Source organism: Halictus rubicundus, chromosome 2, assembly GCF_050948215.1.
Source record: "Halictus rubicundus isolate RS-2024b chromosome 2, iyHalRubi1_principal, whole genome shotgun sequence".
NCBI classification, from domain to species: domain Eukaryota; kingdom Metazoa; phylum Arthropoda; class Insecta; order Hymenoptera; family Halictidae; genus Halictus; species Halictus rubicundus.
In genome coordinates this window covers 21,250,029-21,271,893 of record NC_135150.1, presented here as the reverse complement: position 1 = coordinate 21,271,893, position 21,865 = coordinate 21,250,029, and the positions used below count along the sequence as shown (strand labels likewise).

At 29.9% G+C, this 21,865-nt stretch overlaps 3 protein-coding genes and 1 long non-coding RNA gene across 7 annotated transcripts; 2 read left to right on the top strand and 2 right to left on the bottom strand.

Annotated features, from left to right (window-relative positions):
• Nucleotides 1-520: 520 nt before the first annotated feature.
• LOC143365611 (uncharacterized) lies at nucleotides 521-4,822 on the bottom strand. Of its 3 annotated transcripts, none has more exons than XM_076805946.1 (4): nucleotides 4,483-4,822; nucleotides 2,374-2,518; nucleotides 2,138-2,185; nucleotides 521-2,045 (listed from the first exon to the last, which is right to left on the bottom strand). In XM_076805946.1, exons 1-4 carry the CDS (start codon nucleotides 4,543-4,545, stop codon nucleotides 853-855), a joined length of 1,449 nt encoding a protein of 482 aa, XP_076662061.1. In that variant the 5' UTR covers nucleotides 4,546-4,822; the 3' UTR covers nucleotides 521-852. The 3 variants fall into 3 exon arrangements, with proteins under 3 accessions (XP_076662061.1, XP_076662062.1, XP_076662063.1); XM_076805947.1 differs by lacking the exon at nucleotides 4,483-4,822 and adding an exon at nucleotides 3,885-4,032; XM_076805948.1 differs by lacking the exon at nucleotides 4,483-4,822 and adding an exon at nucleotides 3,258-3,843.
• A 352-nt stretch (nucleotides 4,823-5,174) lies between these two features.
• On the top strand, nucleotides 5,175-5,683 carry LOC143365618 (uncharacterized). Its single transcript, XR_013084571.1, has 3 exons — nucleotides 5,175-5,299; nucleotides 5,437-5,504; nucleotides 5,627-5,683. It is a non-coding gene; the product is annotated as an uncharacterized LOC143365618 (long non-coding RNA).
• On the bottom strand, nucleotides 5,556-7,699 carry Nle (notchless protein homolog 1). The gene is made up of 6 exons (XM_076805945.1): nucleotides 7,128-7,699; nucleotides 6,725-6,964; nucleotides 6,402-6,655; nucleotides 6,092-6,329; nucleotides 5,800-6,021; nucleotides 5,556-5,725 (listed from the first exon to the last, which is right to left on the bottom strand). The coding sequence occupies exons 1-6, from the start codon at nucleotides 7,498-7,500 to the stop codon at nucleotides 5,586-5,588; spliced, it is 1,467 nt and encodes a 488-aa protein (XP_076662060.1). The 5' UTR covers nucleotides 7,501-7,699; the 3' UTR covers nucleotides 5,556-5,585.
• A 116-nt stretch (nucleotides 7,700-7,815) lies between these two features.
• On the top strand, nucleotides 7,816-21,310 carry LOC143365603 (uncharacterized). Of its 2 annotated transcripts, none has more exons than XM_076805921.1 (39): nucleotides 7,816-7,902; nucleotides 8,316-8,498; nucleotides 8,571-8,767; nucleotides 8,845-8,860; nucleotides 9,233-9,312; nucleotides 9,445-9,628; nucleotides 10,957-11,007; nucleotides 11,083-11,205; nucleotides 11,652-11,750; nucleotides 11,840-11,890; nucleotides 11,961-12,098; nucleotides 12,187-12,282; nucleotides 12,358-12,489; nucleotides 12,577-12,687; nucleotides 12,778-12,873; nucleotides 13,037-13,171; nucleotides 13,261-13,302; nucleotides 13,401-13,484; nucleotides 13,567-13,656; nucleotides 13,737-13,895; nucleotides 13,964-14,059; nucleotides 14,136-14,204; nucleotides 14,285-14,374; nucleotides 14,470-14,616; nucleotides 15,160-15,255; nucleotides 15,802-15,864; nucleotides 17,194-17,289; nucleotides 17,990-18,073; nucleotides 18,157-18,300; nucleotides 18,487-18,534; nucleotides 18,626-18,723; nucleotides 18,797-19,289; nucleotides 19,362-19,607; nucleotides 19,725-19,805; nucleotides 19,864-20,001; nucleotides 20,089-20,277; nucleotides 20,359-20,711; nucleotides 20,797-20,989; nucleotides 21,053-21,310. In XM_076805921.1, exons 2-39 carry the CDS (start codon nucleotides 8,316-8,318, stop codon nucleotides 21,248-21,250), a joined length of 4,989 nt encoding a protein of 1,662 aa, XP_076662036.1. In that variant the 5' UTR covers nucleotides 7,816-7,902; the 3' UTR covers nucleotides 21,251-21,310. The 2 variants fall into 2 exon arrangements, with proteins under 2 accessions (XP_076662036.1, XP_076662035.1); XM_076805920.1 differs by having other exon boundaries at nucleotides 7,837-8,195.
• The last annotated feature ends 555 nt before the right edge of the window (nucleotides 21,311-21,865 follow it).

Below are 21,865 nucleotides of genomic sequence, written 5' to 3'. Positions count from 1 at the left end.
TATTTTAAATTTATTGATTTCGCAATATTCGGGAGAGGCGGGTAGCCCCGGACAGTTAAATAAAACGCAAAAAAATATATAATCAATTACTTACAATCAAATGCTTTTTCAGAATGTCAATAAAAAAAATTACCCAATGCATTTTAAATAAAAACAAAACCTATTTTTTTAATACTTTTACAGAAAACGTCGTTACTCTTTTTTTTTGTTGAACTATTAGATTTAGGACACATATGAAGGTCAATACATTTTAATGTAGAATTAGATATTCTATCGATTCACAATACAAAAGAAGTCAAGTTGACCTTGAGATCTCCAAAACGCCTTCACCCATATACATAGAAAATGTTTGTATCACAGTATATCCCCCTCTATACCATGCAAATTTTATTTATATCCCTTTTTTTTAAATTTCACAAATAATAAAGGAAATATTCAAGGTGGTTAAAATTATTGGGCTATCCTGCATACTGTAGCTTCTGCGTTTACCCATTCAAAAATTGGCGACTAACCCTGGACATAATTTTACATGCGCTTTTATTTATATGTATAGTTTATCGCTTTACAAACATCATAGATATTCATGTTATTAATTGTCGTTTGCTTTCTATTTTAGTGGAAGAACAAAGATAATAAAATGTCCGGCGCTACCCACCTTTCCTCTATGCCCTATATCAATGTAATATTAAAGGACAAAGAAAGTTAAAAAAAATGGTGGATGGTGCTGCATATTTTATGTTTGTCAATTCAATAATTTGTAGCAAATTTAGCTAATAATACGACAGTATATTTCTCCTATCTAAAATGTTTTGCATTATAGAATTTACATAACTTTGTGTAGAACTCTTATATCTATTTAGAGATTTTGCGTAATTCATTTGAAATACGATCTCTGGATATTATCGATCTCTTAAGTTTTCGTTTTAGATATTTTAATTGAATTTTCAAGTATTTATTTTCCCTTTTTAACTTGACATTTTCTCTCTCCAATTTCATTTCACTAGGAGTTTTCTTTAGGGGACTTTCGCCTAGTGCTACGCAATTTGAAGGTGGTTCATCTGTCACCCACTCCATTCCATCGTCCTCATCATCTGAGAACGAGAATGGCTGTTTTGTATAAACTCGTGTCGGCTTAGTCACAAACATCTCTATTTCTTGTTCTTCTATTTCTAATGCTGCTTTTAGCCGTTCTTCTTCTTCTATGTCTTGCCATTGTTGCCGATGTTCTTCATATTCCATCTCTTGCCATTGTTGCCGCTGTTCTTCATTTTCCATCTCTTGTCGTTGTTGCCACTGTTCTTCATTTTCCATCTCTTGTCGTTGTTGCTGCTGTTCTTCGTTTTCCATCTCTCGATTTATCTCTGGCTCTTTCCGTTGTTGCTGCTGTCCTTCTTTTCCTGGCCCCTTCCGTTGTTGCTGCTGTCCTTCTTTTCCTGGCCCCTTCCGTTGTAGCTGCTGTCCTTCTTTTCCTGGTCCCTTCCGTTGTAGCTGCTGTCCTTCTTTTCCTGGTCCCTTCCATTGTTGCTGCTGTCCTTCTTTTCCTGGCCCCTTCCATTGTTGCTGCTGTCCTTCTTTTTCTGGCCCCTTCTGTTGTTGCTGTTGTCCTTCTTTCCCTGGCCCCTTCCGTTGTTGCTGCTGTCCTTCTTTTCCTGGCCCCTTCCGTTGTTGCTGCTGTCCTTCTTTTCCTGGCCCCTTCCGTTGTTGCTGCTGTCCTTCTTTTCCTGGCCCCTTCCATTGTTGCTGCTGTCCTTCTTTTCCTGGCTCCTTCCGTTGTTGTTGCTGTTGTTCTTTTCTGGTCTTTTGTTGCTGAGGTTCTTCTTCTTTTTCCCGCCCTTTTTCTTTTTCTGCTTCTTCTTTTTCCTCAATGTTGTTATCTCTCTTTATTTGTCTTGCAGCCATAAACTGTTTTAATTTTTCTCTCCATTTTTGTACCAGATGATCCGATGGTTCCGGTATTGCAGTCCTTTTCAATGTTTTCCTTCGATTTGGACAGGACTTAATGGGCGGTTTGAACATTTCAGGCGTAAAATGCTTCTCGCATACACCTAAATCGTGAAATCATTTGATACCACAGATTAATACAGCAAAGTGTAAATCTTTTAATATTACTCAGCACGAGTATAAATGTCTTCCTTACCCATTCGTCTTAGAGTGGAACTGCTGTAATATTTTAGAGCTGGATTACCTGTTAAAAGAGTCATAAACTTTTAAGTATGTCGCTCAGTAATATCCAAGTACTCAGTAGTACCCAATACTCTACTCAACTATAAATTCTAGATACGACGAATTCTAAATACGACGAATTCTCGGGACAGCGTTAATTATAGAAGGAAGGCTACATATATGTATCTACAATTCTACATATGTACTTACAAATTCTCGAAAGCCATTCAGCACAAAGAGGGTTGCTCTTTTTTGGGAAGCAATATAAGCTAACTTCTTGTCTATTGTTGCTGCACTCCACATAGGCGCAAATATCTATAAATGGAACCGATGACTTCTTCTTTGTCTCCATATTCTAGAAAAGTTGAAACAAATTACAAAAAAAGTACTCAAGTACACAAAAACATTCTTAAACAAGAATGTTTAGTAGACAAGTGCATGAACAGAACTGAAATATCAAAAATTAACAAAAAGCTTGTAGAAACATGACAAGGAGTTAAAAAAACGTTCAAAAGAAGTTAAAAAATAAGAAAGAATTTGGGAAAAGATAAGAAAAAAAACGAGTATTAAAACATTGGGTTGTACATAGAGTGTCCCCCGTCAGTGTTTGTAGTAGCTGTGGATGCTATCTAATAGTATGTAAAACACGTAATTGTTAGCAGATGCATAATCTTCTTAGACTTATAAGGAACATACAGAAGTGATACATATCGATTTTTATGAAACTTTGGGAAAAGGTAGTTCTTAGAAAAATACTGGACACATATTTTTTTATCAGCCATCGTTCACATTGAAGAGATGAAAACAGCCCTCAAAGTTGGGGGTTAAAAATATATTTTAAAACACATTCTAAATACCAAAATTGTGTTTTTTTATAAGGAATAGATTTGTGTAAACAGATTTCAAATATCACATTTTGGTTCACTTTTGTTCATGAGAGTTAGTTGGAAAAGGAATAGTAAAAATTATTTATTTAAGTACAGAGTTAATAATAACGGATATTTTTACCAAAGCATTGCCTAAAATTAAACATTGGATATGTTTGTCTATGTCAAATATGAAATAATTTAAATATTGTATACCAGATAACTTACATCAATAGAGGCGGTGTTGCTTTAAGTATGTAATGTAATCAATGTACATACATAGTGCGATATAATGAATGTTATAATGTATGTTCGGTGTAAAAATCGAGATATCATTATCGTAGTTTATTTCTTAATTATTTCTTCATCTTCCGTACATCTTGTATGCATTTATTGTCCCGCATTGATATGTATTATAAGTTATGGTATTTTCTCAAATATATTAGGTTAGGTATACTTCGCCAATTCTGTTATTTCTCTAATTAGGTGATTAATAGAAATAATCATACGTATAAAAAAAAATTATACTATATTTCGTATTTTTATGATACATCATTCATAAATACTATTTCTACCGTTCAAATATGCGCGTCGTATGAATTTATTTATTTAACACCCGTATCAAAAATGAAATATACAGAATACTCGATTCTGACTAACAAACCTAAATTCATTCAACATCGAGCACGACACGAAAATGGTAATGGGGCTCTAGAACCCTGTGAACGTGTGCTAGAAAAATACACTGGATAATCGCTGAATTTTCTAGAATTTCGAGTCGTGTAAAGACGTTAAATTTAATTTATAAAAACGCATAATCATATTATACTATGTTGTAAATAATTAATTAATTACCTCTGAAAAATTGTTCATTATGGGATTGCTTTGGGAAAAGGCCTTTTCCCAAGTGAGAAGAAGTCCGAACTTCTACCACTCTTTAGATACAAATAACCGCATAATGCACCTGAATGCACCGTAACGCTCCACGCGCAGGTGATCCAAAACAATAAAGGCATAACGCATACAACTTATATAGTTAAGCAATTATGAATGCTCTATCACATTATGATGTGAGCGAGATACGTAAAGAAGACCATTCATGTATTGCAGAAAAAATATTTAAGCCAATATATTCTTTTGTAAGAAGTGAGCATGACCCATTCTGATTCATACAAAAAAGTTGCTATTCATATAATTGAAAATGAATTTTACAATCGTATTCTTCTCAATCTTTGATATCTCGATTTCTGGAAATACTATACTATATTATGGTTCAAAAAATTGATATATTTATAAAGTATAAATAATACACGATCTATTGTAATAGATTTCATTAACACAGCTGTAACAGAATCCTCTATGCTACTAAATATGTACGCACAAACTTACGCGTTTAGTGTATTTTGTGAACATTGTATATTTCAAATATTTCTTTTATTGTGTCAATACGTACTGATTGTTTGCTGCTAAACTGGATACTATCCAAGAACCATACTACTTCGGCGTGTACATGCATGTAACGTCGGCTTGTCCCAGCACAGAGAAAATTTCCTTTTTACATAGTCCTAACCTCAACAACACTGTCAAGTAAAGTAGGCTTTAGCTGACTGAAGGCGAGCGACACGTTCCCGCCAAATTCTTAAGTTTCATAAAATAAAATATTATCGTGTACCACGCCTCTTTGAATTTTTCTTGTAAAGCGTTATAATATTATTATTAATAAAAAAAGTATAACTGTACGTTATACTTCAAAGTATAACTTTTCATGAAAAAAATTATTTCGACTTTGCAATAGGCTGATCACTTCCTTCGCAAAAAAATATTTATAACATATTATATCTCTCCTCATACTAAATAACTTTTGTAAAAATATTTAAGATTCTCAATTTTTTCTGAGGTACGTTAAAAAGTAAGTACGTTAAAACGTAAGTTCAGTTAAAATAGACACTGTATATGTGTACGGTATATGTATATACCTTTATTTTCATACGAGGGCTGTTCTATATTAGGTTATCTAGGGTCATATCTAGGTTAGTTTTAATTTATGGCAACTCTTGAAGGAACACACACCCAGTGATTGAATATTGGACGGTTTTTTCGTGCACTCGCGACGATTTTAGCATCAGTAAAGTAATTAGTTAGGATAAAATGGGGCACCTGGGTCACCCAGAATAATTGCGTAAAATTTCATCTTCCGTTTTCATTTTTCCCGACAAGCCTATTTTATTTTAATTTTTTACTGTTAATATTCTAAAACCGAAATCGATACAGTAAGACTGTTTTTCTTAAATTTCGTCTTTAATTAGCCTGTAGTATTACTTCTTAAAAGATTTATTCTTTTATGCATGTAGTCAAACAACCTGCATATACTATCTTGTATATTCTTTTGAAATTTATATGTCTCCAGAAAATCATGTTTGTTTACCCATGTTGACTAAACACGAATTATGTTCTCTACTGAGTACGAAGTGAATGGTATTGTATAAAAAAATATTAAAAAATATTGGGCATTTAGTAAAAAAACAATTATATAGTTATAAAATATATATGTACTGTTCAATTCTGCCACAATCTTAAAACTTTATCTTTTCCACCAGATGCAACACGCAATCCATCTGGAGACCAGTCCACAGCAAAAACTTCATCTGCATGACCAGGTAGATCTTGGCAAAGCTTCTTAGTCTTCATATTCCAAACTGAAACAAGTAACTCAATGTTAGTTTACAATTATAATTAGTATATTAACTGTTTACAAAGAGAATTCACTAGCCTTTCAATGTGGAATCTGCACTACCACTAACGAGTAAACGAGAATCTGCACTCCAAGCAATTGAATACACAGCTTGCACGTGGCCTCTCAATGAAGCTATGTATTTTCCTGTATTAGATTCCCACAATTTTATAGATTTATCAAAAGAAGCTGATGCTATTATCCGGCCGTCTGGTGAAAATTTGACATCGTTTATCAATTGCTGATGACCAGTCATTCTTGCTGGAAAAATCCACACATAAATTTACAATACTTTACGATCACATTCATGAAGTATTATAATAAACAATACCTATAGGTTTTGTTTCCTTTTCTGGTTTCCAAAGGAATAGTGTGAAATCATCAGAGCCAGATACAAGTATATCTTCATTGAAACTGTCATATTGCTTTTTTGCATATTCTAATACATTTTCTGTTTTATCTATATGCTTTCCCAAATGGAATGGACCAGTTCTAAGCACATAGTCTACATTCAAAGCTAATGTATTCACCCAATGCGCATGACCCACTAAAGTCCTACATAGAATTCCCTAGACATATTACACCTCAATTTTAATTGCAAATTTGGAAATACAATAATGTGAAATATATTCAAAACTTACATCTTCAGCCCTCCACACTTTAATGGTTCTATCTTGAGATGCAGAATAGATGAGACCTCTTCCACCCCACTTGACACATGTTACACTTTTAGTATGACCTGAAAGTACCCGAACAATTTGAGAACGTATAGTATCCCATATTCTTACATCGCCATCCTTAGAAGCACTAACTAAGTATTGGCATTCTGGATTTCTGTGAAATGGTTCCCAACATAAAGAGGTGACCCACATTTTATGACTCGACATTGGTCTTCCTAGAAGTTCATGTAATTTAATATATTATGAATGATTTTATTGAGGAATATTATATTTAGTATTTTTACCTATTTGTTGGCCTGTTTTTGGATCCCATAATATAATTGTTCCATTTTTACATGCAGAAGCAAGTTTTCTTCCACATGGAGACCATGATATACACAAAACCCAATTTTTATGACTTTCACAGGTGAAATAAGGTGTTTGAGTATAAATATCCCAAAATCTGACTGTAGTATCTCCAGATCCACTAGCTAAACTAGATCCGTCTGGAGAAAATGCAACTGATATCACAGCTTCTTTATGACCTAGAAAGTAAAACATTTTATGGTTAGTTTAAATAATTTAAATAAATAAATATATATATATCAATAAACTTATAAGAATGTATCTACATACCTCTAATAATGAATAGGTTGAAAGAAAATAAAATACTATAATTAAACATAAACAAACATGTAAATAACTTACCCTCCAATGATCCAGTACATCGGGTAACTGCTCTAACTTTGAAAATTGCTTGTGGTTGATATATAATTTCAACTACATCTTCACTAATGCTAAAGTTCTCATTGATATTTTTTTCTAAAGTATCTGTAATCTCTATATCATTCACATAAAATGCAAAAGGCACTGGGTCTTCATTTTGTAAAAGAGCATTGCAGATTGCTTGCAATTTGTTAATAGAAATATTTATAGGCAAATCTAACAAACCACCAGGTAATGTTTCACCAGTATCTGATTTAAAACGAGACAGAATTCGTTTGGTTTCTATCGCTTCTAAAGGAAAATCATCACTATTTCGTTCATCCCCATTTTCTTCATCGAGCTTTCTTTTATTCATTTTGGTAGATACAATTATTAGATATTTGATGAAGTAACATTAACAGCATTAAGATGTATCAACTTATTATTTTCAGGTATATCACATGTACTTGACATTTACGGTAATAAATAATCACTGGTAAAATGTAGATATCGTAGTATGTATTTACTTTCGAAAAGCTCAGCATTCACTGTCACGTGTAAACATATTACGTTTTTGAGGTTATGATTATTTGGAATGCTAACGCCACCTTCTCATATACACGCTAATCATAAATTTCCCCCTAAAAGTCTTAAAAACAGAATGTAGAGTGTGGTGGTCTTGTGTAATCATTGTTTGTGGAATTAAATGCACATTATCAAATGTAGTAATAAAATGGCGAGTTAGTGTGTTGACGTTCATTTTAACATTCTTTTTAGAGTGAGTGTAGGAAGATTTTTTAATTGAATTAATAACATATAAGATTTAGTCTGTATATAAAATATCTGTCTTGTTAACGTGCCATGAACTCAATTGATTCGATGACTGAACCTGTCCAAAATATTTCTACATTCACCGATGGAGACCATAGTTGCACTGCTATTGATAACACTACCGGAAAACCTTGCGGTGAAATAGAAAGCCTAAAAATTATCGATGAGTTTCAAAAATTATACGAGGATCGTATTCAAAATGTTGATCAAGAAATCGACAATGAATTTGATCGTGTCTTTGTACGTAAACTTGCTCACTGTTACTGTATTTGTTTACTGTGCTTATTTATTTATTTATTTACTTTCATTGTATTGTTTTAAACAGTCTTTAAATATAACAATAACTCGAAATTTTTTTAGATGAAATTTGAAATTTCGAAAGAATGGATCAAGAATTTAAGAGAGCAAAATGTTATGTTGGTACAGATAGTGGAGGATTTGGAGCAGGCTGCTTGTAACAGAGTGAAATTGTTAGAACAGAAATTAAAGCAAACGTCTATGATGGTGTCCGAAAATTTAAGAAAATCAGGTTATACAGAACAGGTAAATAAAAAATATTTTTATTTTATCAAAGAACAAGGTAATGAACACAACTTGAAAGCATTCTTTTTATAGACTATACATACACTTACAAATCGTGTAAGTAATTTGCAAAAGGAAGAGGAACATATGCGCCAAAGAATAAAGATTTTGCAAAATGATATTAAAGGATTATTAGAATTGATAAGACGTGCATCGCAAGAAAACTGCTGGAATTTAGATGGTTTAAAGTTTATAGAAATTCAACCAGGTGATATACCCGCTCCTCTTGAGTAAGTTCTCATTATTATTTAAATTATGTTCATTTATGAAAAGATTATAAAATAATTTTCTTTTTGCATTTTTATAGCTGTTCATGTGGCCAGGTAAATATAAATTTAGATGCTGATAAAAAATATAAACTTATAATAACAGTTAGTCACAGTCTTCTGAATAACTCGAATTATCCATTACATAAGAGTATATCCATGATACATCCTTCATATTCAACATCACTTTAAACTTGGATTTTTATTGTATATGTAACTGTACACATATCTTGTCTTACTTTTTGGTTTCCTGCACTCCTCTTAGAAAAATTTCTTGTCAGTATTTTTATGCACAATAAACGAGTGGGTATATGCAGTGATTATACAAAGATTGTTGTTTTTCTTCTATTTGCTGTTTTAATAATAGTCATAATAATAGTCTTTAATAACAGTGATAATTCGAAATTAATAGTGGAATTCTAAAATTAGGAAGAAACAAGCCAGAAAAGGATACAGTCTTTGAAATTGCAAATTGAACAGCTTCAAGAAAATGAAAAAAAATTGATTGCGTAAGTATAATAGGAATGATGTCTTCTAGGGTTAACAATAAATTGATCAAATGCCTTGTTAATCTAGTCTAGTAGATGGCAATTACATAAAGTACTATACTATACTATACATAATCCACCGAATGGTTTTAGGTGTCAAAGAGAGTTGGAAGAAAAATTAGTTGATCTCACGGAGAAATTAGAAACCAAAGAGGATACTATTAAACAATATTTGACTCGAAATCAAAACCTTACTGATAATCTTAAAAAATTTACTCACATTGGAAATCAAACTACATGTAATTCATTTTTAACAAATGATCAACAAACTTCTGATGTAAGTACATTTATAAATATAATATTATATTAATGAAAAATTTAAGTAAAACCAAATTGTTTAATATGAAAAATATGAAATACTTTATAACAAGGCAATCGTGTTGAATTTTCATATTGAATGTATACAATAACAAATTGTTTTTACATCTTCCGTTGCCGTTCAGATTGTGTTAGTAGCCGATATTGTGGAAAAAATATTCATTGAGAAAGATATTGAAATGAGAAATTTGCAGCAACGTTTACATATTGCTGAGTCGGCTTTGGGAGTAGTAACTCGCGATACCAATACAAACATAAATAATTTAAAAATACAATTGAACGAAAAATGCAGGCTAATTCAAGAAATAAAGCAGCAGATGTCTAATACACAGAAAGTTTGTGTTACTTACTTGCATGTGTACACCTTCTTCTCATGTATAATTACTTGAATATAATTTTAATTGTATCGGCTAATAGGAATTGCTAGAAAAACAAGATACGTTGACAGCAGAAGTAATAGAAAACAATAAAGTAGTAACATCTTTGCAAAAGCAAATAGTCACATTACAAGAACAATGTTACAATGCAAATATACAAATTCAATTTAAAGAGGATGTCATTAGAGAAATGCGAAAGAAGCTAAAACGAACAATGGATAAGGTATAATTATTGTACCTAATTACTTCTTTATTTCTTTGGAAATAAAAGTAATATTTCTTGTTTCCAGTGTTTGTACTCCACTATATCCTCTTGCATTCATAATTATCATAACCATAATACACTCAATACTGACACTAAGGAAATGGAATCAATTCACAAGTCTTATGAGAAAGTCTATGCCCCATCAGGTTTCTGTGGGTCTCTAAATCACAACAATTACATTTCCTTTTTGCAAAATTGTATTGAGAATAATATAAATGGCAAAAAAGAAACAGAAAGTTTACCTATAATGAAAAGTAATAATTTAAAAAACGTAGTGATAAAAACAATGAGTTCTCCTCAAAATAAAATTGATGTGTACAAACATTTCCACAATATTGACAAGAAGATCTTAAAGTACATAAAAAAATTACCTTCACTCAACAAAAATAAGTAGATGATTCTATCTACATTCAATATTTATTACATACTTCCTAATTGTATTAAATTATGCAAAATAGATAAAGTACAATAAATGTGTGGTAAAAAGAAAAATTGTATGCAGAGACATAAGCTAAGAGTTTTTTATGGTAACTTCTAAATCAACATGATTGCCTTTTACTTCAATTTTGTATTATATCATATCATATTAGTAATAGAATTTAAAGTGTGAATAAGGAAGTATCATATATTCTAACATAATTTTAGGTGCCACGTGTTACACCAAATGCTTATGTTGATACAGTTACTTGTCAAGAGGTTAGTTAAATAAAATTGATAAAGGTTTAATAGACTCGTGTAGAAATATTATTCACTATGTATTGAATTTTTTAGAATCACGTAATATCATACTTAACTAAGGTAAAATCGTTCATGGAACAAGACGAGCAAAATATTTTTAAACTAAAAGTACAACTGGAGAAAGCTATGGAAAAATTGTGCTGCAAAAACAACGAAGTTCGTACACACCATTGCTTTCATTTATATAACGATGTCGAGTCTTTATGAATTTTTAATTTTCTAATTAGAAAACTTAACTAATGCTCATCTATTAACGCGTTTCTTTTATATTTACTTGATACGTGTTTTACACATTTTACTTATGCATAAAAAGAATTTTTATAAGAAAACGTATTATTATTAATAAACATTTTTCAGTTATCTATAGTATCGCAAAGAAATCACCAGAAGAATAATTGAATTTAATAAGGAATTCCTGCTTTTATAAAAAAGAAAATTTAATCAATTCCAGCAACATTACATGTTAATATATTTTTTTGATTGTAACAAAGTATATGGAAATAAATATTTTGTGTAGTTAGCATGCATGAAAAATGTTTATCAATAACGAACTAAGAAAGATACCCATTACGTATATATATTTCTTGCTTTTAATTGTACAGGATACAAACATACAATACGAACTAAGTCAAAACATTGACTATATACAAAAAATATGTCCAGAAAAGAAGGAATTGATTGCTACTATTAATTCTATTATAGTATGTATATTTCTTTAAAGCTTTTACGAAATATACAACTGTACAATCATTGAATATTTATACAAATTTTCTGTGTTTTATTAATTTAGCTGAAATTGGAAAACAATAATTCACTTTACATAGATAGTGAAAATTTACCTGTAAGTATAGTTCATATTTTATTAAATAATCCGGGTACTAAATAGTATAGAAATGTTAATTATATTCTAGATGTGTGCAGACGCAAATCAGCAATTTAAGTTAATGGATATAATGAGGGCAAGCACTATCGAAACACAAGTTGCTGCAGATAATATTCAGGATGAAATGGCAATAATTGCTTCTATTTTCAAATCTAAACACCAAAAAGTAAGAGTTTATTTTTATGAATATTAATTATATTTATTATTAATACTGATATTTATTGATACTTACTAATTATACAAAATATTTACAGTATGTCAACTTAAACGAAGAAGTTATTGATGTACGAAATCTGTTAATAAGAAATCGAGAGAAAATAATCGAAATACTAAATACATTGCACTTGCAAGTAAGAGTTATTACCTTATAGTCAATATTACCATATTTTTATTTCACTCAGTTAATTCATATTCGTTTTGAGCAGGAAGAAGAAAGAACAAAACATAATGAAAGAATTACCTCAGGAAAATTCAAATTAAAAAGCATTAAAGATGAAATGAATCATGCTCAGGTCCGATTATCAATACATTTAAAAGAAATGGAAAATAATATGCAGGTATAATTGATTTTCATTAATTTCATTATGTATATTATATTATATTAATATAATTTCATGTTTATTTTTTTGACATTTAAATTTCAGGAAGACATCATGCATAGTTATTCAGAAGTGTCTTTATGCAATGATCTGTTATGTTCAGTCATAAAGGAAATAGAACAAACATCAAACAGTCTACAAGTATTTCAAACTCAAGTAAACTATTTATATTTTTTATTAAAAAAGTATTACACTGAAAATAAGGAATTAATATAATAATATCATTTATATGTATAATTTTTCAAGGAATGCTGTACTACTTCAAACATAGAAATAGTAGCGCACCAACTTCGTGAAATAGAATCTTGCATTATAAGATTACAGAAAAAAATGAATGAAGCAGTTAGTATATCTGTTATTAAAGTATCTCATATGTAGCTGCAATGATTTCTGTATAACATTAACGTAATATAAGCTCATATGCTTTTCGAGCAAGATTGAAAAGCATTGGACTTATTCATTCTTGGAATTTTCAACTATTTTAAGATACATTTCGGCATTACAGCTTTCAGAACATGATGTAACAGAAACAACAATCTGCCAAAAACAGGACAAATTACAAACACTAAAAGAAGAATTAGATGTAGTTCACTTAAAAATACAACATATATCAGAAACATTTTTTAACTCAAAAGAACAGGTAATTATTTACAATTCACATTAAATGTGTAGTGATGATACTTACTAATTATATCAAATATATTTATTTTTATTTTGGTTAAAACGTAGACATGTGACAGTAATGGTGCAATATCTCTGCTATATACTCAGGTATTCTGTGGTTATACTGCATATACTATATACTACATACCATATTTTATGTGGTCACAAATTTATTAGATTTATAATATATTACTGAATCATTTCAGACATGGAATGAAATATTACAAACCAAACAGGATTTACACAAATTAAAGAAGGGGCATGACGAGCTAAAGTACAAAATGTCGCAAGTGAGATATCATTTTCTACAATTTATTATATGAGTGAGAATTTAAGTGTTTTTAAGTGTTTATTTACAACTAATTTTTATAGAAAACCATTCAAACAGAATGCGATGATAAGTGTCTATGGAAGTGTAGAGTCACAGATTTACAAGGACAAGTTCAAATATTACAACATGAGGTATTTGAGAATAAAATTAAATGTTTATGAATAATAATTGTACTTCTACTTTGTTATTTTTCTATACATGTAATTATTAGGTAAAGTGCAAGCAAGAACAGAATGAATGTTTAAAAAGTAGTATTGTATCGATGGAGGAGGAACTTCGTTCTGCGCGAACAAGAGCAGAAAATTATAAACTATCTCACTCTGTGGACAGTATAGAATTGAAGAAAAAGATCATACAATTAGAAAATACAGTAATTTTTACTTAAACTTAAAAATACTTATATGAAACACACAAATATTAATATATGTTATATTACAGCTTAAATTACAAGAAGAAAGGGAATGCACACTTCGACAGCAGTTAAATGAAAGTGAAGCAGAACTCAACAAATCAAAAGAAATGCTAAGTTCCTTTGTAAGTTCGGTTTAAAATTATAATACACTTTTGCTTGACATATCAAACACTAATATCTTTCTCATTTAACATTAAGAACAACGAACGTAGTGTTGAAGAAACACTGCTGCGATGTAGTTGTAACCAGTTTAAGCATGACGCAATGGTAAATGGCATATCAATTTTTATCTTTAACATGTATATCTTAATTTTTTTTGTCACGACAAATTCGTTTATACTTTATAGACTACATCTCAATTATTTGAAACCCTGGAAAATACCATAAGATCTACCAAACGCGATATACAGGACCTTAAGACAGAATATAAACAGTTGGTTAGTATAAAGTTGTTAAAGAAAATATACAATAAGTTTACAACATTTTAAGTTTCATATATAGCTTGTCACAATAATAAATAAAATATTTGCAGATTTATGAAGATAAATCTAACTTCTGTTCATCTGCAAGACTGCTTATGAATCTAGTAGACAAATTACAAAAATGTGAGGATGAATTAGACAATTGTTTTCGTGAAATAGAAAAACTTCAAAATGCTTTACATTCCAAAAATAAACTTGTAAGTGTAATTTATATATGTATAAAAAATTTTAATCTGTCATCACAGGTATGGAAATATTATTACTCTTGGACTGACATTGTTGTGTCGATTTATCAACTAATACTTTGTAAAAGCTTTTTTCACTCTACTTATAATAGAGGGTTATTTTACAGTGGGGCTTATTGAATTTATATCTTTATAAATTTTGCAAAATTTGTAGAATTTTTTAAAAATCTCTGAGAAGGAGCCAATTACAAGAATTATTAGATTTGATATGAACTATAAACGCAACTTTGAACACATTTTTTAAGGAACAGTAAACATCTATCTGTTTTTAATACAAACATATAACTTCAATTAATACTACATATTATGCTAATTATAAGAAAGGAAGAAATATATAGTCGCTTAAGCATATACTATTAGAGAAGGAGACAAAACAATTAACTTTGCATTTCATGAGAGTTTTACAGACCACATATCTGTGATTATGGATTAAGGTTCTTTTGGTATGACACAATTTTGAAGAAAAATTGTAACGAAGCAAAATTTTCCCTGTAGATAGAAGATAGAGAAAAAATTATCAAAATTCAAAAGGAAGCGATTGCAATGACACAGTCTGAAATAAAGGAGCTCCATCAGAAACTGCAAGACAAGGTATGTTAAAAAGTTCAATATAATTTAGGTAACTTCCAAACGTTCTTTAATTTTGTGATAGCACCGTCTAATAAATTTAAATTTTATTTAAAATCTACAATATCTGCTGAATGATCTTTATCAAATTTTTCGTTTGAAAAACAAAGCTATATAGCAAACACGCAATACCTTGTTTTTATAAGAACTCATATTTTTTATAAACTGATCGCGTTAGAGCAGCTATGCTTAGGATTCGTGTTTCGGTTGAAAAAATGTATAAGGCTCGCGCAATTACAGAATAAGCTCGTAGTAAACAGTGTAATATGCTTGTATGTAAGAAAGAAGTAAGTTATTTTCATGATTATTATTTTCTATACAATTACATCTGTACACGTAATCAGCAACAGAGTTTTGATAGTGTGCAAATTTTATTTACGTGTATATTTATATATTGTGTGATCAAGAATCTATAATTAATCAACAAGAATGTGAAAATATTGACGAGACTCGATATAAAGGTGTGTACAAATAAAAATCATAATACAACACTTAAAATATTCTTCGTAGATCGATAATCAAGATCAAATACTTTGCCAGTACGAAAACGAGAAGAAACAACTATTGAAGCAGGTATATTTTTTTTTATTAATACTATAGCTATCTGTTATTTCCTAGCCTTATAACTGAGATATGGCCTTAGATTATAGTGTTATCTTCAATCATAATTGTTATGCACTTATCTTAAAGTTTACAGTTGTCATAACAACTTATGTTAACACATTCACAAACGAAGGTAACAACATACTTTTTTCTCACAAATTCAGTATGTATCAGGTAATTCTGGGCACTTGTGTCCCATCTGAGAATATAAACATACTTTTTCAATCACACATCCAAACAAACAATAAGCATGTTTCATATTTCAATCAATTTCTTGTTTCTGGTCTATCTTCAGCTTTATAGTATATTAGTATTGCTTTATTCAGCCTTACACCTAAGAATTGGATTTGGTTTACAATTTTCTGTCTTTACAAAGCTATCTTATCCACACATTCAGCTCATTCATTCTTTCTCTCCCTCTTCCTCTCACCCCCCTCACTCCTATTCTATTATAACCCTTTATTGCAACCTTTTCTATTCTCTTACATTTTTGGCTTAAGCTTGATTGAATTAGATTTTCTTTGGTGCCCTGTATTATGCTCTCTTTTCAATCCTGATCATTCCTTCCATTTCCCTGCAGTCTCTTGTTAGGTGTTCCAAACTTTCGAACCTGTCCCCGCAAAGATCGCATTCTCTTGCTTCATTCTCCAGTCAATACTTGTTCCAGTTTTCTACGTTTCCGCATCTTGCTTGTGCTAAGAGATTTTGACTGTCCCCTCTTCCTTCCTTACTTAAGTAATTCTGCCACTCTTATGAACTTGTATCTTTTGTTGTATTTAGACTGCTCTATCCTTGTATGCTGCTCTTGCTGTTGTACCTCGATGTCTCTATCCTTTAGACTCTGCGTTACCTCTCTCTCTTGTCTTCTCATCTCTTCCATCCCTACTTGGCTCCATCCGTTTCTCTTTTAAAATTCCTCCCTTTCTTTCCTGCTTTCGTCCTGCACATTCCCTGATTCCTTTTCCTTTAGACATTCCTTGACTAACTTCCTCCCTTCTATACTTTCTACTCCTTCCTTATATTTCCAGGCCCTAATTCCGGCGTGTACTCCAAGTTTCGTTCTTTTTGTCAATTCCAGTATCAAATATCCTGGAGTACGTAAGTCCAAACCAAGTGTCCACTTTATATATCTCAGCTGAATCCTTTCTACTTCTGTTCTCTCCATATAGATTAGCCTTTTCAGATTAGCGATTTCAATTAACTCGTAAATTAATAATTGTTATAATTGTTAAGAATAAAATAAAACATAAAACAAGATGTATTTTTAACACGATAATCGAAAGTCCCTTCATTTTTCAGAATGAACTTCAAAGTCAAACTATAGGACATTTGCAAAATGCTGTAGTAGAAGCTAAAAGATGTATAGACCAGATGGGACACAGAACTATGAGTGACGTGAGTGATCAGTGGTCAACAATTTCATCTTCCATGTATAGTCATGGGAATGTGCATGATGTTTGAATTGTAAATATTGAACATGTGCAATTTACGTCCAAACTAATTTACATTGCAATTTTTTGCAATGAAACAGTAATCGTTAGTAAAAGTTTGAGCTTCAAATATATTATTTCATTAATTTTAGTAATTGATAAAATATTGTTATAGCAATCAATGTAATTATTCTTACTTGACAAAAGTCATAATTTCCTATTATAATGGAATATGAAAAATCAAATCCAGCAATATGTAGTCTAGAGCTGTATGTATAATATATTTATATAATATATTAGTAAATATTATTAGTCTCAATTTTGTACATATTGTTAACTTGAAAGTAGAGATACATGAATTTATATTTCTATACATAAAAGAACTGTAATCTGCAGTAGTAGCTGTATGTAATTTATTAACAAAGATTGTTAATATTTATTATTGTAATAAATAATTAAATGAGTAACATGCATGTATCGTGTTCCACGTTTTTATATTAACATGTTGTCCTTCCTGTATTCCAAATGCAGTGTGTACTTTTAATTTATTTCTGGTGAACAATAATGTAGGTAAACAGAAGTTTATATTTGAAATGTTAATGTGGAATCATTTGTTCATATTTAAGAATTGTTTAACAGAAACGCAAATAAATCACAATTTACAGCTTCAAGAAAAATGTGAAAGTATTCGTTTATTGACAGTGTGTGTGGAAGAAACTCAAAGTCAATACAATGAATGCTTCGGTGAGGTATGTTAAATTCTCTTTGACTTTTGATTACTTAGTGTTGATAATACATATACTAATAAAAAAACTCTTATGTTTATCCAAAGGCTGCCAAGCAAGAGAAATTATTGGAATTACAAAGAGAAGCAATTAATCAACTTCAACAAAAAATTTCTTACATGGAACACAACAGTTACTCAACTATTACTTCTATCCATACTATGCATTTTTCTATTTTAAAATCTATACAGGTAGAAAAAATAGGATTATTTATTTAAATTCATATTTTCAATCAATAAATAAATATACTTTTCACAAACGATGTGTTTTATTGTATATTAATGATTTTTAGATGTAATTAGCAAAATAAATATAAGCTAATATAAAATGTTTATGATCTTAAAAGATATTAATAATTACTATTTATTGCAATTTAGGACCAACTAGAGATTCGTGTGAACGATATACATGCTTTGAAGTACAAGGTACGATAAAGTATTAATAATTATTATAAAAAGCGACAATTAGTTTACAATTCATTTGTATTCAAATACACGTAAATTTTATTTTAAATAGGTTGACACTTTGGTACAATCAAACTGTTGTTCAGAAAATAAGTACTTACATATGAAAAAATTGTGGCAAGAGGCGGAAGGGAAACTACAAGAAATGAGGTAACAAAACAAAATTTTGTGGTAAAAGATATTTGTAAGTATTGACGTATCATTTTGCTTATAATTATTTCAGAAAATTAGTCACGAAATGTGCACAGAAAGCAAAAATGAATGAAGACAAAGAGTGCCAGTGCAAAATAGAAGTTGCAGACAAAAGTTGCACCACACAAGATGAAATTAATTTCGAAAATACAACGTGTAATAACATAGTACAATTTAAGAGCTACTTACAGGAACATGAGTTACAGTCAGAAATAGATACTTTAATCAGAGAAAATGAAGATATGAAAAGGCAATTAGAAAAATATAAATTAGATTTTGATATAATTGACAAGGAACTGAAAATAGAGAGAGAAAATGAAAGTTATGCTCAACAAATTTCATTTGAATTACAAAAAATGAGGGATACGGAAAGTTGCCTACGTTATGAAAATGAACAACTGAAAACTGATTTGAAGAAGAGTACAAGCAAAGCAGAAGATTTATTGGAAAAAGTGCAACTCTTTAAAGAAAATGATATAAAATTTGAAAAATTACTTAAAAAGTTGGAAGACAAACAAACACAAGTATGTGTAAATATGAACACTATTAACATTTTAAATTATAGATGCTTTGATAAATTAATTGTGAATTTTTAGATCAATAATTTTTATAAACAAGTTAAAAATAATGAAATTATTATGAAGAGACAAACTGAAACAATTGAAGAACTCGAGAAAAAATTACTTAGAAGTAACGTCCAGATTCAAGGGTATCTAACTGAGCTAAATGACGCAGAAGAAGAGATGTCAACTCTACATGATAGAATACAATCTTTGAAAAACATGCTGATAGAAAAGTCAAACGATATGACTAAATTGCAAGCAGATTATGAAATTCTAAAGGTATCCTAAAACTAAAATATTTTTAAAAGACCAAAATATTTAATACTTAATTTAAGACATAAACGTATTTTTACAAAGGTCAAACATGTTTTTATGAATTAAAAATTTACATTTCAGAACGACAATACTATACTGAAGATGGAGAACAATGCCTTCGAAAATAAATCAAAAGAAGATGTTTGTGTGTTAAAAAATAAGGTATAAAGTCTTTAAAAACGTAATATTTAGTACTTCATAAATTATATATTTCTTTCAGTTAAAAGAAGTTCAGAAGCAATTATGCTGTACTGAAATGAATTATCGCAGAGTCACAGAAGATTTTCATGAGGCACAACAACAATTGGTCCAAATGACAAAACGTGAGGCAGATTTACAAGAATATTTAACAAAAATGGTGATTATCATTCATATCTTATGTATTGGCCAAGTTAAATCTGTAATGCTCTTATGTAATTACTTTAATGTTTATTTGTTACTATAGGAAAAGGATTATTGCTTAAAAATATCAAATATGGAAAATGAAAAGGCTAATCTTACAGATTGTTTAGATAAATTCAAGGATGAGTTACAGAATATTCAAGGAAATTATTTATCAAAAACTGGTGATCATTGTAAACTACAAGACATTTGTAAATCCTATGCAGAACAATTAGATGTTTTGCAACAACAAGTTAAATAAATTAATTTAATTTTCTAATGTAATGATTTTAATATATAATATAATAATTCAGTCTATTTGTTGTATTTCTAGGTTGAAAAAGAAAGAGAGCAATTGAAGGAATGCATGGAAGAAAATTGTCTTCTTATTAAAGAAAAGGCCATGGTGGAACAAAATAATTGTGAAATTATTTCTGAATTACAAGAAACTCACAAATCATTATTAGAACTCAGAAAAGAATGTCAGCTCAAAAATAAATCTCTTGCTTGTATATCAGCAGAATTAACAGAAACAGCGAAAAGTAGATCAGAACTTTGTAATCAATCTCAATACATTGTTTCCTGCATTCGTATTTGGATGGTAGAACAGCGAGATTATGTTAATAAACTCAGTTCCAAATTGAAGTGTCAGCAACAACAATTACGAGAAATTGAATTTGAGAAAAAGTAAGTATTTTTATTATTTCTAATTACAAATGTTATCTAAATTATAAAATTTGTACAAATTTTGGAGTTGAACATTTTATTGCAGAGCTCTCTTAGATGAAACAAAGAAGTTAAAACGCAGTAATCATTTATTAATTCAAAGATTAAAAAGAATGAACCGATACAATGGAAAGAATATTAAAAATGTTTGTATCGGATGCCATATATTACCTTCAGCTGCCGCACAAAATTCTGACACAGTAATTTCCACAAATTCAAAATATCTGTTTCTTCAGAAAGTTAGTAAATTTTTAAACGTTACTTTTTAGAAATTTCAATTTTTAATACTTCTTTTTATCTAGAAATCGAATCCTACTAAAGCAACACGACGTGTTTCAACTTGTGGCAATACTTGGTGGTTTCCTAAAATGAAATATTTGACAAATGAGCTTCGAAAAAGTAATATAGAATATGAAGAAAATTTCTGTAACAGAGGTAATGCTGATTCAGCATTGGAAGAAAGTCGTGATTGTGGTTACCAATCATCTGCCAGCAAATGAGAATATTATAAAGCATTTTGTCCAATAGAATTAAAATAATTATCTTTTATTGCTACTAAATACCCTCGAATTTTCTAACCTGGTGTTGTACTTTTTGTGTTACGATTTCTATTGTTAATCATACCTATTTACGGATGAATCTTAAAGCATATACACATATACATTGAATATGTAGGTTATTCATTCTTATAATTGATTTTCTTCTATCCAACTCGATGGATTATCCAAGTTTATAGTAAAATGATAAATTTCATGACATGAGATATGTAATAATACAAGATTTTCCAAAAATACTTCATGAAATACTTTAAACACGCGCTTGCATTCTGCTATGGAAAGAACTTCTATACTGTTTGGAGGATTCTGAAACGAAACATTGCCACATACTTGAAATAGTTGCACCATAAATAACCATCTTTTAAAAGTTATAGCAATATTATAAAAAAGGTACGAACTAGCACAGCATGCAACAAAATGCTTTCATGAAAAAACTGAAAAACTTCTTCAGCTGTACATCGTGGGTTGGAAAGAAAAAATAACTGTGTTAAATGGACAACTCCCAAAACTACTGAAACACTTTTCTCTGTGAAAGAATACAATCTAAAACAGAATTAA